The sequence below is a fragment of the Brienomyrus brachyistius genome, chromosome 6 (genome assembly GCF_023856365.1).
Source record: "Brienomyrus brachyistius isolate T26 chromosome 6, BBRACH_0.4, whole genome shotgun sequence".
Lineage (NCBI taxonomy): Eukaryota > Metazoa > Chordata > Actinopteri > Osteoglossiformes > Mormyridae > Brienomyrus > Brienomyrus brachyistius.
In genome coordinates this window covers 27,906,924-27,922,369 of record NC_064538.1, presented here as the reverse complement: position 1 = coordinate 27,922,369, position 15,446 = coordinate 27,906,924, and the positions used below count along the sequence as shown (strand labels likewise).

At 43.4% G+C, this 15,446-nt stretch overlaps 1 protein-coding gene across 1 annotated transcript in view; it reads right to left on the bottom strand.

Annotated features, from left to right (window-relative positions):
* The window catches only part of LOC125744618 (copine-9-like), a 76,672-nt gene that overhangs the window by 10,534 nt on the left and 50,692 nt on the right, over positions 1 to 15,446 (bottom strand). Inside the window, exons 7-16 of the mRNA XM_049016620.1 lie at positions 12,137 to 12,200; positions 8,959 to 9,062; positions 8,337 to 8,441; positions 6,296 to 6,337; positions 5,122 to 5,197; positions 4,970 to 5,023; positions 4,816 to 4,877; positions 4,325 to 4,371; positions 3,856 to 4,037; positions 274 to 401 (exon numbers count right to left, since the gene is read on the bottom strand). Coding sequence (XP_048872577.1) covers positions 274 to 401; positions 3,856 to 4,037; positions 4,325 to 4,371; positions 4,816 to 4,877; positions 4,970 to 5,023; positions 5,122 to 5,197; positions 6,296 to 6,337; positions 8,337 to 8,441; positions 8,959 to 9,062; positions 12,137 to 12,200 — 864 coding nt within the window. The remainder of the gene's footprint in view (positions 1 to 273; positions 402 to 3,855; positions 4,038 to 4,324; positions 4,372 to 4,815; positions 4,878 to 4,969; positions 5,024 to 5,121; positions 5,198 to 6,295; positions 6,338 to 8,336; positions 8,442 to 8,958; positions 9,063 to 12,136; positions 12,201 to 15,446) is intronic.

The window sequence follows — 15,446 nt, the reverse complement described above, 5'->3', positions numbered from 1 at the left end:
CTTTTTATGTGTTTGCTTGCTGGGTACTGGGTTCATTATCATGCTTCTACTTACTGTAGATGTGTGTGTTCAGAATTAGCATGTGCATCTTTGAAATTCTGAATGCCATCTCCCTTAAGATGTCAGGGTCAAGAAGCAGAATGTTATTAAAGATGGCATCCACAGTACCTAAATGTGGCAACTTTGTTCCTGTCAGAATGTGGACCAAGAGCCACAAGGGAAGGAAAAAAAAACCCACACAAAAATAGCGCAGGCGCACAGCACTGGTCTTACCGTGCCACTTGGTTGATGACAGGAGCAAAGTTGGTTGGGCCATAAAGCTGCACGGCCCGCAGGCTCTGGAAATAAGCCTCCAGCACCCCCTCGATTCCCACACAGTTTGGATTTTCCGGGTCTGAGTTCTATAAGCAATCAAAACGAAAGGCTGCATTCAAATGCTTGTTTAATTCAGTTTGTGATAATTCCACACATCAGGAGTAAATGTCATCATTTCATTGATTGTAGCTCCTGATTAGACTCCGGGAATAAGTACCAATAAAGTTGTTAGGGAAATCACTTCATTAATCTTTGTTAGCACTCATCTCTGGACTGTTCGCTGTTTAATATTTTATGCATAATATGAAAGCAAACAATATTAAAAAAATGAAACTGTCACGACTCTGACTCAGAGCACACTGGTTAAAACCCTTTATTAGCCTTTATAAACAAGTTCTTTGACAAAACACCTCAACCTGGACCATCCATCCATCATGCCAGGTTTTTACCCTCTGGTCCCTGAGATCAAAAGTCCAAACACTGCTGGAAACAGGGAACCGGGGGACATGGGCTGCTGACTGGATGGATGACTCCAGGATGAGGCGAAGCAGAAGGGAGACTCAGGTGCAAGGGATTGGAGACTGAAAACCTAAAAGGGGCAAAACCACAGAACCCAAGACAAACAAAACTCCCCAAAAACAGGAAACTAGCTGTTTTACCTGGCATTGCCAACACATATGCATAACATGTTTGCTCTGATACTGTAGGCAGTGCCAGCAGTAGTACTGCTGAGAGGCTACTTGGGATCATGGATACCTCAGCATAGACACTGGCTAACCAGAAGCCTCAAGCCACACAAACCACCACGGCAGCACCTACTGGCTACTGACAGGCAGGGACGGATTACGGACCGGGCCAGCGGGGCCGCTGCCCAGGGGCCCTTGGGGTGCAGGGGGCTCGTGGGGCCCCTAGCCCAAAACAATTTGCAACGCTTATCAACAATGTATTTTCGTTTGTCTATTTTAGAGGGCCTACATTCTTTGATCCTCTGCCTACAAGGGCCCCTGACCCTATAGGGAGGGCGTTTGGCTGCCAAGGGCCCTTGAATTGTGGTGGTTGTGGTGGTGGTGGGGGCCCACGCGAATGTTTTGCCCAGGGGCCCACACAACCCATAATCCGTCCCTGCTGACAGGCACAGAGCAAACAGGACTACACACCAAGGTGACAGCACACCACCAAGTCCCCTAAATCAAACCTGTGAACAGGGAGTAACTAAGCCCCATGTTTTAAGTGCAGTGATGATGAGCAGGCAATGAGTAGCCTGCCTAAATACTACTGGGCTCTAACTGAGAGCAGCCCAGAGCCGGCTCAATTCCCTGATTAGCAAACCGGGGACAGGTTTCACAGAAAATGAAAATTAAATGGTAAGACAGAATGGCAGCGATTCCGTTAAAGTCGAGTAACTATGAGTCCTGCAGACTCAGCAGTAGCCAAAATGAGATCCTGCACTACTTAGAGACTGGAAGTCGTGCCACTTAAGAGCTGCATAAATAGTGTCACAGGTGAAGACAGTATGCATTCCGAGTGTGCAATGCTGCTGGGTCACCCTCATTCATACAACTATCATGGATGCATGCATTGAAAAGTTGCAAGATGTTGTAAAAGTTGTAATAAATGTTGCTGTGATACAGTTGCTTTTGGGCAATAATGCTGACCAAAGGATAGCAGGAGAGAGTGACAATTACAGGGAAAAAATCCAGTTTGGTTAATTGTTTGTCCCTTAGCAGCAGCCAAGCCACTTTCACAAGAATGTCGAAAACATAGCGTTGGTTTCTTTTTTTTTTTTTTGCATAAGGTTTTTCTTCTTTGCAAAAAAATAGGAAAAGGTGCTTGGCCTTGACATTATTTCATTCTCCTGCAAGGAAATTTTAATCCCCTAGCAACGGGTGAGCAATGCCATTGTGTGGTCAGCAACAGCTAGAGTTCATCGGCTGTGAAGGAAGAAACACATGGGATTCAAGAATATCCAGTGCAGATCGCAAAACTGGAGCCCGGGCCTAGTTTATATGTGTCAATCAATAAAACCAGCTACCACTGCTGGCACTGCCTACAGTATCAGAGCAAGTATGTTATGCATATGTGTTGGGAATGCCAGGTAAAATCTAACAATGTGTTTTCATTTAGCTGGTTGCACCCAGCAGCAAAGACAATGCTTGCAGAATGTTGTTCAGGTCTTACTGGGCCCACAGGGTGAAAATATCACCTTCTCTCATGAATACAGGTCTATGGAAAGAGGCATGATACAGAAAGACTAAAATAGAGTAGGCATTACAATGACAGCCTTCTCACAATTAAACACTGTCTAAGACAAACCTTTGTTATATTATAGATGTAGATGCCCCAATTGAATATCAAGGCTCTCGACTGTGAGAGGACAGTTGAGTATGTTGAGCACACCTACGTAGACTCAGGAAGAATATGAAAGCTCGAGGCAGTGGGCTGGAGCTGAATTCATACCCACAAGCTCTTTTAATTCTCTGCTTTGTCAATGAGTCTAAGTAACTGCTGCTCTTTGTTGCTTCGGGATACTGTAAGTACTGGGTTTGGCTGAACCATTTGTCGCATGGATCCACTTCCTTTATTTGTACCTGTAGTGTGGTGTATGCCATCTCCCTTTCACAAATAAACCTGCAAGAGACTGTGTGCTTAAATACCCTCTTAGAAGAAGATTATGAATGGAATGTAGTGCCAAACAATATCTCAGTGCCATTTAAAACACTGCTCCGTGAACAAACATTACTGCATCCGTTCCATACCTTCAACTGGATGCCCAGAATTTTATGTTTAATTGTGGTTTTGTCACTGAATTAGAGAGTGGCATTATATGCCCACCGGATGTCTACTTGATCAATTTGTGTACCCTGCACAAAGACACTAGAACAGAGCTCTTCTTGGGACTTGAACAGGCAACTGTCTGGTAATTAGGCCAGTGACTATCCTTGCTGCCATCCCTACATTATATTATTTGAGAGTTTAACAGACACTGACGTTTAGTGAGGCATGTCATATCATGGAATATTCTTAGGGGCACAGGATTGAGCCCTGGGATTCGAACCTGCAGCTTTTGGGGCTTTGTTGATAATGTGGCCATACCAGCTTCAGTTTATGATTTGTTAATTTTGAATTTCTAGGATTTCATTCTGTTCTTCACCATTTAGTTCATCCAGTTCTCTTAAAATTAATGACTTGTGGTGTTTTCAGTCTTCCTGCCTTCTTTGCTCTCCCAGACCACTATCTCACACTTCAGGGGGCCCTCACTGATGACACGGCACACTTGAGTATAAATACACCAGTCATTCCATTTCTCATTTCACCTGCCTTGTGTGCTGACTCTTCATATGCCCAGTCAGGTATATTAGGTAATGCAGAGTCGTTACTGCAATGTAAGAGACCCAATAAACCTACAATAAATCCTTTAGAGATCATTGTAGGAAAAAACCTCTGGGCCAAGGTTTAGGCAAGGTCCCAAAGTGAAAGGCATGCGCAATGCCAGTGTTATAAGAGGCAAGCAGGAATGTCTTCAATGAAGAGCGAACTAACCAGAGGAAAGGCATGGGAAATCTTTCCATCTGGTGGCAGCTTGGCCCCAAAGCCATAAGCTGGGAAGAGCTTGTCGCTGTCATAGTCCTGGATGATTTCCCCCACAGCCTTGAGCGCCATGGCATAGGCGTTCATCTGGTATGGGTTCATGTAGTGCAGGGACGTTGGCTGGGAGGGGTTCCCTGGTAGAGATAACATGCATCATCATCATCATCATCATCATCATCATCATCATCATCATCATCATCATTATTAGTGTTGTTGTTCTTGTTGCTGTTGTGTGTGTCCGTGTGTCTCTGTGTGTGTGGGTCATGTCTATATTACTTCTCAGTCCTCACAAGGAGAAACATAATTTTACAAACATCAGTAACTGCAATAAAAAACACTAAAAATGCCAAACATGTGTGTCTGTGTGCGTCTGTGTGTTTTCAAGGATATGCACGATAAGCGGACGCTGTGGGGCCCTTACCATTGGATGCGGTGAAGTCAATGGCCACTGTAAAGTTGAGTTGAGTGCTGTTGGGAGAGACGTTATTTATACTGGAACATCAATAAGCTTAAAGACCTAAGATAGCCTGAATTTCCCATGGACAGCACCAAGGAGGTTGTAGAAACTGAGAAAAAGAGAGATCGAGGACTTCTCCTGATACCTCAATTCCACATTTCTGTTGGGGATAGAGTTAGAATTGAGGTCTTTTTTCGCATTGATTCAGGTTAGTATTTTGAGTGCTGGTGCTAAAACCTGGGGAGGACTCGCACACCACAGAGGGCTGCAGCAACAGCAGGTAGAAATCAAGATTATTAGCCTGGTATTGGACACGGACCCAGTATGACAGACAGGAAGATGGCAACACTTGAGCAAGCTCAGCATGCTCGCAGCTGAAAATCTGGCATGGAGTTGCTTGCACACTGTGCCATGCACCCCTTAATTAACGACAACATAATTAACATTCCTCTCACCCGCCACGGATGAAATCCACAAACGTGTACTCTGACTCCACTTTGAAGGACAGTAGAGTAACCTACCAAAAGTAAGGAATTAAACAGGGTGGTATTTTATGATTATATACTTGCCAAGTCATGATCACAACAAAGCAGAAGGACCTTTACTCACAGTTCCAGAATTTATGTATTTTTTCTTTTTTCCTTTCTTTTTTGGGTTTAGAACCTAGAAGAAAAGGGAGATATGGGGGGCAATGAAGGTACATGGAAAAAAACCCAGTAGAGCCCAATGGAATGCGACCTCATAGACGTTGCAGTGCCGACCTCATAGACGTTGAACTGGCTCTGTCCGCGAGACAGCTCCCTGTAGCTGGTGGTGAACTCGCCAATGAAGTCATGGCTGTGGGACACAGGAGAGCCACATGTGCATCTTACAGTTACTGTCACACACTGACACATCGCTATCTTTCCTGAGAGAAGCCACTGTGTATGACTCTGTCACAAACATCAGCCTCCCATCAGCCTGACGCTTTCTCTTTAAAACCCCCTGCTTTGTATAAAACTGAAAACATTTGAGTAAAAAAAAAAAAAAAAAAGATATGCAGGTTCAGTCGTTATTTATGTATCTCTTTCAAACATTTCAGAAATTTCTATAGGCTTTGGAATATATTTATTTTTGCCTTTTGACCCATTTCCTATTTCTGGCTCTTAGTCATGAGGCCAGTTTTCCCTTATGAAGTCATATAACAAAAGATAACAGCAAGAATGTTTCTGTGAATATAATCTTTACCTAGTTTCATGCTGTTCTGTATTGATATAAGTGTCACAAAATGAGCTAATTTTAAACAATTCATATTTGGCTTTACAGTACTTTCATGTATTTCTTTACCATCTGTAAATTTATTTGTATTTATATTTATTTATTTTATTAATATTCTTTCAGGATATTATGTTTGTCTACTGTGTACTTTTAAATTTCTTAGCATTATGTTTAATCATCTTGCACATTTGTTTGTCTGTCTGTGCTGTATGTTCCTTGCTGCTGTACTGTATATCCCCCTGGGATCCATAACTTCTTTTTTGTTTTAAGTTCTCCAAAGGAAAGGTCTAACCATTACTTTTTTTGTCTGTTGCTCTTGCTGTTTCGTTTAAATAGCTGTCCTGATTTCATTTTCCCCTTTAACTGGATCACTGTGGAGTTAAACGATCTTATAAAGTTTTCCCAAACAGCAATCGCATTTATTTATTGTGTACCTTGGTATTAAATTCCCAAAATGCAATTTTCACTGCCACCAATGGAAACCACACGGTCCTTTTGCCAACCTGATGGAACCTTTTTCCTCAGAGAGCAGGAGCAAAAACGGCTGTGAATTAATTTCGCTTCACTCTTAAGTAACAGCAGATCCACAAAGACAAATATCAGGACTGGTTGCTATGAAACCTGCTCAAAGGAGGTGGGAGAAAACATAGAGAAAGCTTATGACAAGGAGCAGAGTACCTTCCATCTCTGTCCCAGTCGTATACGTCCACCTTGACGGTTCTGTAATGAGAAATGCGAATGAAATGAAAATTATTTTTATTTTTTGGGAACATCCTGTCCACCTTAAATCCTGAACTAACCAAGGATACACTATGGCATCCAGCATCACTCTCCTGTGCAAAATTCCAGCACCCAAATGCAGAGAAGGGAGGAGAGGGTGACAGGTTGCGCAGTAATGCCGGCACTGTCTTACTGTAACAGCAAGGCTTCACGTGACAGCTTCTCTTAAACTAGGTGTGAGGTGGAACGGGAGGAAATGATGGGGCCTTAACAATGTGCTGTAAGTACCTTCCTGTGTGGCATCCAATCGCGCTAATCGACAGCAGCAAAACAGCAAATGAAAGGAGGTGAATCATCACCCAGTCAGGCATCATTTTATGCCACTTGCTCCATGCAAACAATGCACTGGTTGTAAAATGTAAATCTCAGAATCTGAAAGTGGGTTTGACAAGCTGACTTAGAGGTCTCAGCTGCTAGGGAAGCAGGTTTGACATTAAACCTGTGCCACGCTATATGACGAGTGAAATGCAAATCCCTGACACAGACCCACACTGGGCATTTTCAGTTGCACACAATCTGCCGAAGCTCATTACAGTGAACCAAGCAGTGCTGCTGTCACTGGGCTGTACTCTCATTCAGCTTGACCCAGTTCTGAGTCTTTGGACACAATACCAGCTCGTCATGTTTTGTCATTGTAATACTTCACAATTATTGCGTTGCTCTCAATGTTCTGTTTTTCTGTTGGGCGCACACCAGAACGGGCTGGAACATTTTCACAGAAGCACCAAAGGCCCTTAGCAGATTTCTGAAATGAAGACGCCAGCTAATGGAACAAGAGAAGGATCGTGCCCTTTGTGGGGAACGATAGTTAATCCGACATCCAAATCCTCTGTGTTAATCCCTGCAGCACCAATAACAGCCCCAAAGACACTGTGGTTGCCTGCTGGTGTTATTCTGATAACCACGGGATCCAGCTCCTCTGGTCAGTTCTTCATCCCGTTTTTTTGTAACACGATTATTTGTGCAATGCTCCTCATGCTGTTGCTGCCCTGCATAATGATGGCAGAAGCAAAACTAGACTAAACACTGAACAGAAAGTAGCTGCATGTTCATGCCAAAGGTCTGAGATTCAACAATGTATTATTTTTTTGTGTGAATGTGTGTAATATAAGCAGCCATTATTTCAGGTTATAAATTGCCATTATCGGTTTCAGGATTCACCATGGGCTGACTTGCATATGGCATGTTTACACAAATGGAATCTAATGACTTAATAATGAATGTGCATAATGGAAATGACTCACATAGTTCCCTAGACTTCTGTCTATCCTTCTGACATTTCATTCATATCATCACTTCTTTTAGCACACTACTTGGCTCTGATTGGGACTTGGTCATTAGGACCAGAGTTTAACTCAGTTTCCATGACCAAGGGAGCAAAAATTGTCAGCTCTAAAGAATCAATGAGAGAGGCTCAGTCAAAGGCTGACATGTTAACTAAATCAGTCAGGAACTAGTTGGCTGGGTACCGCAGCTAATGTGAAAATGCTTCTCCGGGACGTGTTTATGGGAGGTGTTCAGGCAGCAGAATACTGTTTGTCATTCTTCGACAATAATCAACTGCAACAACAAATATTCACACTCATGGCAACAGACCAAGAAACCCTCTTGAATTCCTATTTTGAGGTGCCAGCATTTCAGTATTTCATTAGCGTTAATGGAACAACGTTCTTTATTAATGCTAACTGTGCAACTGTGTTTAACTTTTAGTCCTTATTATCGTGCTCTTATTGTGCACCGTGACTTGTTATACTGGTAACTATTATACTTGTTATGCTGTTTATATTCTGTAGCTTTTCTGTCGCTACTGCTGCCTTCCACTCTATATTTATGCGAGTTGCATAAGGTCCTCCGAGTCCCCGGGACCAGTGCTATACAAATAAAACGTATCATTAGTGGACCTCAGGAGATCCATCGACAGAGTCCTGCTGTCACTCACCTGTCATAGTCACCATTGCAGAGCGCCCGGACAGGGATGGTGAAGGACTGCCATACTGGGTTCAACGTGTTCTTTATCACCTCAGTCTTGTGGCAAATGGTGAACCTGGGAATGGAGAACACGTAACACACATCTAGCTCTGTTTGAGAAGTACAGCCTTTCCCCAGGCCACGACAGGGTTACGTTCCGATGTACCTATTGTACGGTGAAAACAGCGTAAGGTGCAAAAGGTATTTTAATACAGTACACCTAACCTAACAAACATAATAGCCTAGCCTAGCCTACCTTAAACTTGCTTGGAACACTTACATTAGCCTACAGTTGGGTAAAATCATTAACACACAGTCTATTTTATAATAAAGTGTTGATTTCTTCATCTAATTTATTGAATAATGCGCTGAAAGTGAAAAAACATTTAGCCATTGCAATGTCAAAATCTCGTAACATGAGCCATCGTTAACTGGGGAGCGCCTGTATTCAACATCATTGACCATAGTGCTAATGACTAGCACTGGGCAAAATACTGTGACATGCACAGATGGGTGTAACAATAAAGACGTGGATAAAATTGCTTTCCATGGAAAGGGATATAAGGTGAGTAGTGAGGGGCTGCCTTGCTCACGTTCCATCCTCATTGCTACGGTAGAACACCAGGAACGGGTCCGACTTTCCGAAGAAGTCCTTCTTATCCAGCTTGTTGGCACACAGCTGCATGGTGGCTATGTCCTGAAAAGAGCATCAGTGGCAAGGGAGAGGGAGAGATGGCTGTGAAGCTGGAATGGGCCTAAGTGGATTCTCTCTGTTTCTTCTGGAGAGAAAGAGGTGGGTGAGTGGGAGGTGAACAATGTGAAACCACAGAAGTTCGAAGGAGCTTAAAACCAAAACACTGCCCATAATTCCCTCTGGTTTCTCAGAACGATTTCAAGTGGGATGTATCAGCTATAATTGTCTTGTGTTACGTGCCTGTTTAGCTTGCCTAGAGTGTTGAGGGTATTCCCTCATTACAAATGTACTACATCACATCCCTCCAACTTAAGTGAACGCATCCGCCTTTTCCGGTGATAAATGACGACTGTTTAAGTGGTATCGTCTCACGAGACACGTCATACAGTGAAGGATGCCATTGTGCTGTGTAATTTGGTCAATTAAGCTCCAAAGGTAATGGCGATCATTATGTTTCTGTGTTACCCTGTGGGGGAAGCCTTAATGTGCAGATTATTATTAGCTCATAGTACAGAGTAGTACACAGCAGTACAGTAGTAGTACAGTATCTGTGAGTGTTTGTCTCCTTTGGGTTCCATCAAAGACTTTTCATGAGCTTCTATATGTTTGCTTGAACTTCCTGTCAAACAGGACCATGGGATATGAACTTGCAGTCATCAGAGCTCCTCTTCATCTAATTTAAACTGGTGAATATCATCTTCCCACCTAACTCTCCCACTCTGCTCCCATTGTGCCATTCAGAGATCTCCTTTCTTTAAATAACAGGACAGTCAGCATTCAGAATAAAGGTCAGGACAGAACAAATCAACACAATGTAGAGAAGATTTTTATAGTGCCCAGTCAGGTTATAGCTCAGCAAATGGCACTTTGGCCAGAACAGCCCAGGATGTGTGACTGTGCACCCTGTAATCCAACAGTATCCTCTATAAGCCCCTCCCCGCACACACACACACATATATATGCCCTGGGTTTCCTGCCATAGGCTGCAGGCACACAATGCATAAGCAGCATAAGCAGTTAGAGGAGATGGATGGATGTCCTGCCAAACATCTCTGTTAATACTGTAATACGGCATATAAGTTATGCAGTACAGTATTTGCAGTAACAGTATTAATACTGTAATACACCACATAAGGTATGCTGCGTTGTATTTTCCTTTGGTCTGATTTTCTGCTTATTTATTTATGTAAAAAGTGGCCAAATCTTATTTTGGGCCATATTGGTATGGTTCTTTCAATCAAAATGAAATAAACCTTTCTATTTTTTTGAATATTTTGGTGAACTATGACGCCTGATTAGTGTCAGCCCTGTAGAACATAAATCAGAACACAGAACAGATCACTTTGGCCTTTACTATCAGTAAAGTTATCAGCCCCCAGATTTTAGAGGCACTTTCACGTGATGAAAACCACCCACCCTTATACCCCTAAGGATATCTAGATAATAGATACTGATGTCTAATATTCCGGACCGGGTTCGAAAGCTGCTGCACCAGAGTCTGGCCAAATGGAGACAATGCGGGGATGGTAATACTCCTCTCCGGAGGAAATGTGCAGGTGTGAAATCATATATGTGCTCGCAAAGAACTGCAGAAGAACAATCAAGGATGCACAGGCCTCTCTCATTCAGCTGAGGCCAGATTTCATGACTCCATCATCAGAATGAAACTGGGCAATGGAATACAGGTGGGAGCAGCTGGGCAGATATCAGCGCTCACTAACAAGAAGCACCTTTATGACCCGGCTGATACGGTACCCATTATTTTTGATAAGAATCAAATACATAATTCCACAGCAAGAACTACCGACAATCGAGCATGAAGGAACTATGCTGTGTACAATTTCTGTACTGGAGAACGAGCCAAAATTCCTCCATGGCCCTGTGAGAAAGTGATCGATAATCACAGGTGAGAAGTTCAATTGCGCTCAACTCAGTTTTTCAGCATAACTGGGCAATTAATTTTTTCATCTGGGGGCTTTATTAAATGTTCTAAAATGACAGTATTGATATTTTGTGTTATTTGTTCACTCAAGTTCCTTTTTATAAAAATGTTACTTTTGGTGTTTGAGTCGCCTCTTCCAGGGTGACTCCCCTGCCTTGTGCCATGTGCTTTCTGACATAGACCCAAAGCTCTCCTCGAACCTGTATGGGATAACCAATTATCAAGGACAGCGTTTTATTCAGCAGAGATGCATAAAATCAGACAGGGGGCAAATACCTTTTCAGTGTACAGTAAAAGAAGTCAATGCCAGTAGCTACTGTATGACTGATTCATTTGATGAGTACAAACGACAGAGAGAATTCAACAGCAAGTGAGCCCCGGAGGGATTCACAGAGAGGAGCAGACTTTCATCTGCTTTTCTTTTTTAAATTTCTCCTTCTCAGCCCGTAAGTTGGCTTTTGTCTGCTGTCTGGCTGTGTCACCGTCATGACATTGACAATGGTGAGACCGACAGCGCTGGGACCCGTCGTACAGCTTGAGGATTTGGCAGAGACTAGCCATAGTGTATTTGCTGTAGTGATGCAAAAAGTAGCCTGCAACGGGGAAAGATACTTTTATTTTCTAAACCTGAAATTAAACTTTTGTTTAATCTGTAGTTTTACTGGGACACACATAGATTATTTTTGTTAATATTAAAAATATTATAAAATATTTCACAAAATGTTAGCTCTGCCTTAGACTGGTATCCTGTACAGGGAGACCCCTGAGGCCCTGTGCTTCCTAAGACAGCCCCCCAGAGTTCCTGCTACCCTGACCTGAACAAGTGGTTGCAATTTAGACGATTGCATATTTATTTGATTTGCATTATACCGTATCCCTAGTTGCAATGAACCACCTGAAAGACAATTACAGCAATTCCTAAGTTATAAATATCACTTTTACTGAAATGGTGAATGGGCAGTATGGCGTGGAATTTGGTCCCCGTGTGGATTTTGGCAAGCACTGTGAGAGAACTGTCCCTGCAGTGAGATGCTGTGTCCCCTGACCAACATGGCACACCCTTCCCTCCTCCTTTCTCCGCATGGCAGTGCTGGACGACCTTGCAGAGTGGAGTGCTGCCAGTCTGGGCACTCACCCGGCAGTTACTCAGCTCCTCCGCCGTGAAAATAATGGTGCCGCACTTCTTCCCAGGAATCCCTCTGGGGGGGTATGCAGTGGAGTGGATGAAAGGGGAAGAGAACAGACAGGGAGGGGGAAAGAACAGAAAGTGACAGTTGGGGTTGCAGAGGTCGTCCTGACAAGCTGGACACAGAATCGCTCTCTCTTTGAACCTGCCGTCTGCTCTTGGTCAATTGGCCCTCTCCTTATTAGGAAAGGGAGTAAGAGTCAAGGCAGGATGCTGACCTCTGCTCAGACATTCAGACAGGGTGCTCTTATTTTTAGACATAAAAGATTCTTAGTCTGTAATGTTTTGCCAAAAAGTATAAATGATATCTTACTGCTGTTCTCTATCTCTTCCCCCTACAGGTCCCCATTTTTTTTGCTCAACCGTTAAACAGTCATATCACACTTTGAGATTGCGATTCACAGTCATACAGAGAGATTAATGTATGCATTAAATTTGTACTTTATTAGAATAGCGCACAGGGCAGGCAGAGTAATCTGGTTATGAGATTGAGGGCTCTGATGGGGGCAGGTGTGGAACCTTCAGTGGGTGAGTTTTAAATGAGGTTTGAGATTCTGGTCCGCTTCAAGCCTCAGGGGAGACGATCACCATAAGCTGTGTGATCAAGCATGCTGCAGAGGCTGTAGTGCAGATAAAGTCTTATCAGCACGCTTGATATCATTTCACAAAGTCAGGATCTCTCTGGGCAGCACTTCATTCCAGCACACATTTCACATTCATTTTCCACCGCAATTTGATCCACCCCTGAATACCACAAAAGCACCCTTGCAAGAAATACACTAGTCCTCCAAATACTGCTGTACCATGTCTGCTTGCCCCGACAATCACATACATGTGCTAGTGGGAGTTTTACTTGCACAAAATGTTCTGAGGACAGAACAGAAAAAGACTGGTTCAGAGAGACGACCTTTCAGATTATAGAGGAAGTGGATCCAAGCAAGTGGAGGAGGTGGAGCCGAGACATTGGTTATCTCTGTGAACCAATCATTTTTAGTTCTGCCCTTAGAACATTTTTGTGTAAGTAAAACTCCCATGTGGCATGTATGTACACAAACCACACACGTGAGCATTATTTTCTCAAGGGCATCTTTAGATGAGACAACCATGCCCTTTATGCTACCTGCACCTGCCGTTACAGCCCCCACCAAGGCAGTGTTACAGCAGTATCACATGATTCACCACGGTCAGGTAAATGACTTGGACAGGAGCAATCTAAAACACAATTAACCACCGAGCAAGGGTTTTCATCCTCTTTCCATGGAATAAATGCATGTTGCCACACAGAAGACAAATGGCTCAGCTCACATGTTCTTATATATAGAAAAGTCAAGGCAAGAAGGCTTTACCGTCATACCATGCATATACAAGTATTTAGTGACACGAAATAGCATTCCTCCCGGACCACAGTGCAACACACACTTGCAGTGATGGGAGGGTTGCCACACTGCTTAAAGGGAGGTGTGGTGGGGCTGAGTGTTCTTAGGAATGAGTAGGGGGTAAGGTGGGCTGCAGGGTATTACTTCTCTCAGGGAAGAAGCTGTGGGAAAAGCTGCCAGAACTGGCTTGGATACTCCTGTACTCCTGAGTTTTACTTACAGAAAAATGTTCTGAGAGCAGAAGCGAAAATGATTGGTTCAGAGAGATAACAAATCAGATTGTAGAGGAGGTGGGTCCAAGCAACTAGAGGATGTGGGACCGACCAATCAGATGTTTTGGTCCCACCTCCTTTAGTTGCTTGGACCCACCTGCTCTACAAACTGATTACCTCTCTGAACTAATCATTTTTCCTTCTGCCCTCCGAACATTTTTCTGCAAGTAAAACAAAGGGACCATGGGGAAGCTGGGAGAGGTCCTCCATAACGTTGGAGGCTTTGCACACACGATGTTTCTAGAAAATTCCCTCAATGAAGGGGGCTCCCGATGACTTTTACCCACTGTAGGCACTATAAAACCTAAAAAAGCTATTGCTCATATGTCACACATATAGTATTTACTGACATTCCATTTAACGGTCACTGCCATACTATAGCTCCTCTTATTTCAGGAAATAAACTTGGAAGAAGTTTGGCAGAAAATGACAATAGCAATAAGAGAGAGATTCACATTCAGTCAGTGAAATGCAGCCAGAATAGCCGTAGGATTCAGACACAGCCTGAGGAGCTAAAGGCTGAGCTGGTTTCACGCCTCAGCTCTAATGACTCTGGAAACTTCTTCCTCACCGTGAATCCTCACTGCACACTGCAAGAGGCTAGAGAACATGGAGTCCCACAGTCCACAACAATGACAGTCTGCTGGAGATCCCTCCTCCCTTGTGAGGCATCATCAATCTCCCCATCTCACTTTCTGAAATGCTCTTGGTCATTTCATGCGATCGGTCTAAATCCCTGTTTCCCAAACAGTGTGCTGTGAGAACCGCCCACGTCTGCCGAAGGAGAAATCCATATAAATTTTTTTTATTGTATTAATAATAATTAGTTATTATTTCTAAACTATTCTAATAAAAAAAAACTGTTGCACTTTCATCCATCTGATACCATCTTTAATGGTCGATCCTATTGCAATCGCATCCACCTAATAGTCAATCACACCTTGCACACAGTGCAACATAACTGCATTCAAAAGTAACAAAAAATATAGCCTATACTTGTCTGCTGTTAGCATACTGGCATTCATAGATATGGGTCAATGCCCAGTAAATGGCAAAACCGGTTATTTTGTGATGTCTGATTTTTTTCATAGTAAATAGTGTGGCGCAACAGAAGAAAGTTTGGGAAACACTGGCCTAAAGGAAACAGGGCTTGCTGTTTCTGGCCGAGAGGTAGATTTCATGTTGGAATCATAAAGGCCTCCTAAGAAGAGATGAGGGGACATGACAGAACACTGGGCACATTTAACATGCACAGGCTGCGCTGAGTCACCTTGCATTTCTGGGATTTTTCAGATTGTACAGGTTGCCACTTGGTAGGGGTGTACCTTGAAATTCTGGGCTCCCTGACACAATGTCACCTTGCTCCCCCCCCCACCCTCCACCCAGTGTTACATATAGTTTTATGTGATCAACGAACAGTGTCAAGTGCTGTGTCTCTTGAATCTGCCAAGGTTTGCCCATCCGATGTCCCTGCCACTTCAAAATGTTATTTGTAAACCTCGGATGAATGTTAGCCAATGACATTTCAGTTTATGCTTTAATAGAGCTCAAGGGGCGGCCTCCACGACGTAACCTGGAATCATGTCTGAAGGAAAGGAGAGTCCGGGTTCT